The sequence below is a fragment of the Macadamia integrifolia genome, unplaced genomic scaffold (genome assembly GCF_013358625.1).
Source record: "Macadamia integrifolia cultivar HAES 741 unplaced genomic scaffold, SCU_Mint_v3 scaffold_7A, whole genome shotgun sequence".
Lineage (NCBI taxonomy): Eukaryota > Viridiplantae > Streptophyta > Magnoliopsida > Proteales > Proteaceae > Macadamia > Macadamia integrifolia.
Genome location: NW_024870674.1, coordinates 221,639 through 224,726, shown reverse-complemented (window position 1 = coordinate 224,726; position 3,088 = coordinate 221,639). Strand labels below are relative to the sequence as shown.

Here is a 3,088-nt window from a genome sequence, read left to right as displayed (position 1 = left end):
GGGTACCGCCGGGGGAGGGGGCGGCTTGAGGGGGCATCAATAAATGTAATTTTACCATCCAAAACATTATGAATTAACACATTCTTACCCATCAATTCTTGTGGCCACACCTCACAACAGGTACTGAATGACTAACAGCATAAATCTGTAAGCACTGGATCTGCTAAGAAATAACTTAAGCACTTGATCCTCATAGAACAGGTAGAGGAATATCCAACAAGCACCAAATCCTTTTCAGATGAGCTCCCTAAAACTGTAGAATTCTGAGTTTCTACAAGCCCCTGGGAACACCAACCAAGTAACGGAGACAGCCAGGTCCCTACATAATGTAAGGCCCCTACAGAGTTCTAATGCTGATAAGTGCAGAAACACCATAGTTTTGCAATATGCTTTCTATGAACGTGTACGCCCATACAGTGAGTGGTTAAGTCAGCTATGTGAATGTCCATAGAGTGAGTGGGCAAGATGTATGGCCGCCTGTACCAATGCAAATACAAATTGCATTTTTTTCCCCCCTTCTTAAGCATGCAGCTTGCTGCATGTGATGCAAATCCATAATATGCTTGTGAAACGTGGGGGCTGATCATAGGCTAGTCTACAAGTTTAAGCACATAAGAAAATAGGATATATCTGGATACCAACAAATAGACATAACATTATGAAATACTAACAAAAGGTCAAATTGGAGGAAAACTAGATTGCATCCTGCCAGGTGCAAAGGAAGAACAAGCAGGCAAACTTACAGGCTCCAAAGATCGAGGGGTTTCTAGTTGTCCAACATTTGCCGTGCTAGGCATGCACCACACATGCAATAAATCACCCGATGGGACCTTTGTAGGATCAATTGACCCACCAATAAGATTTGAACCACGTAAGCCAGAGTCATTCCACCCATAACCTGTCCCTCCTCCAGCAACGCCTTCCACGGGTGGTACACCATCCTGAGGATTTCCTGCTTCTGAGTAAAACAAGAAAGCAAAACAAAGATACAAATTGGTCCTCAGAGTATTTAACCCAAGCTGCAATTGAAACCATGACGAATTGCCCCAAAAATATCATTTGACCCTACAGCATTGTGAAAATAAACAGTCGATTGCCTGGTCAAAACATGGGTTGGAATTTACTTTAAGCGTCATAACTTGAAATCCACAGCTATGGCATTTACTTGATCATTTCCTCACCTCAAAACAATTGAACAATAACTGAGTATACACAAAACGCTTGAATATTTATATAGCGGCATTAATAAAAAATCAAACGTTACGGAGAACGGCGAATGATCAGAATCCATGATGAACAAATCAAGAGTAAAGACCAATCCCTACAACGAATGATAATAAAAGGCAAAAAACCTAAAAGGCCAAAACCTTGAAAGACACCATCAGCGAATCATTAACCGAAATGTTGAATTTCTAATACAAGCACAGGAACGTAGGGTTGCCGTGACGGACCTGTATATTCCATTTTGTGTTTTCTACTGGTTTCCTCCCTCCCTTCTTATTTTCCTTTCGTCTGCCCTCAGTTGCAGAGTAGCAGCTCCAACCTCCCGTTGTTATGTCGGCGATAGAAAATGATGTGTTTAGTTTTCAGATTTAGTTTCTGAAAAATCGGCCGAAATGCTTTCGACGGTTTGCTTTGGATTTGGAATTGGAATAGAAAGTGGCGGAAGTGGAAGTGGGCCACTGGTATGTGTGACACGTGTCCACTGTGGCCCCACCTGGGGTCTAAAGCAGTTCTGTGAGTGTGGACACAAAAGTGGTAATAGGAATCACCATCAGATGGTTAGAAAACTCTCTGATAAATTTTTTTTTTAAAGGGGGTTTTGGAAAAAGCAATGTGGTTTTCCGCATCAATGTAGGAATCAATGAGTGGCATGCACCTAAAAGCATCAATAGTTGTAAGATTTTCACATTTCATCTAAGTCTAGGAAGATATTTTGTTCTCCCATAAGTCTTGGCGTAGGAGTCACATTGTTTTTTATGATTTTTTTTTCTCTTTTTTTTTATTAAATCATAATTTTGATCATATTTCTGTATTTCTTTTCAAATTTTCACTTATTTCGGTCCAAAAAATACACTATTTTGTTAAAATATCAATTATCTCAATCATTTCGTTATTTTAGGTCATTTCAATTTTCGACCACATTAAGCCCCTCAAATTAATCAAACAAAACACACAGAAGTACATTTGTTTTAACGAAGTTTCAGTATTTTTAGTAGTTTTGAATTGATCAAAATAACGAAATGAAACGAATTTTTGAACCCAGGTAGTAAATAGTAACTGGGTCAGCTCGAGTCTTTTGATTTTCATCTTACGCCTCTCCCCAAAATGGAATAGGTAACATAGCTATATGACCTAGTCTGTGCATATATTTTCTACCTGGACTCTTGAATCTTTTGCTTCATGGGTGGTTATGAAAAATGTTAGTGTCTTTCTTTCTTTCTTTCTTTCTTTTTTTCCAAGTACAAAAATGATGGAAAAAGATTTATGTGTCAGAATCAGATTCGGTGCCTAATTATAAAGTTGATTAAGTGTGGCAATCTACAAACATGAGCAAGGAGTTCACGAAGCCACATTTATAACTAAAATTAGGAAAGGAAAAGGTTTTATTTCTAATTAGAAAAGGAAGATGTGGGAGTTAGGAGGACCTTTGTTAGACTTAGGTCCTTTGGACCAACTATCTAGCTTCCTGGCACTAAGTTAGAAGCCCAAAAAAAGTTTCTCATATATGAAGCTATTTGCTCTCCTGTAGGCTCATTTGTCAATCTCTACATACTACACCATATATAAATTGTGGAATTTGCTGGATTTGTGTACATATAATTTTGAGAAAAGATAAGTTGGTGATTTTTGGTTATAATGTTAGAGGAAACAAAGGGGGTGAGGACAGATGTGAAATGGGACACGAGCTCTACTACACTCAGCACCAACTAACTACAATATATCCTTTTTCTGTTTTTTTAGACGAGAATGTTCATTTAGTTTGCGTAGTGCACACAAATGTGTAGAGTATGAACTGTCACAAATGTTGCCACTTGGTGGATTAAAATGGACAATTTTTTTCTGGATAAAACTGGATAGAGCCCAA

General features: G+C 38.3%; 1 protein-coding gene across 3 annotated transcripts in view; it reads right to left on the bottom strand.

The window, feature by feature from the left end:
• LOC122071754 overlaps window positions 1-1,634 on the bottom strand; it is a 39,806-nt gene extending 38,172 nt beyond the window's left edge. For 2 of the 3 annotated variants that reach the window (XM_042636151.1, XM_042636153.1), the window contains exons 1-2: window positions 1,452-1,634; window positions 744-958 (exon numbers count right to left, since the gene is read on the bottom strand). In XM_042636151.1, coding sequence (XP_042492085.1) covers window positions 744-958; window positions 1,452-1,464 — 228 coding nt within the window. In that variant the 5' untranslated portion in view covers window positions 1,465-1,634. The remainder of the gene's footprint in view (window positions 1-743; window positions 959-1,451) is intronic. The other variant, XM_042636152.1, reaches the window with a different exon arrangement.
• Between the last annotated feature and the right edge of the window lie 1,454 nt (window positions 1,635-3,088).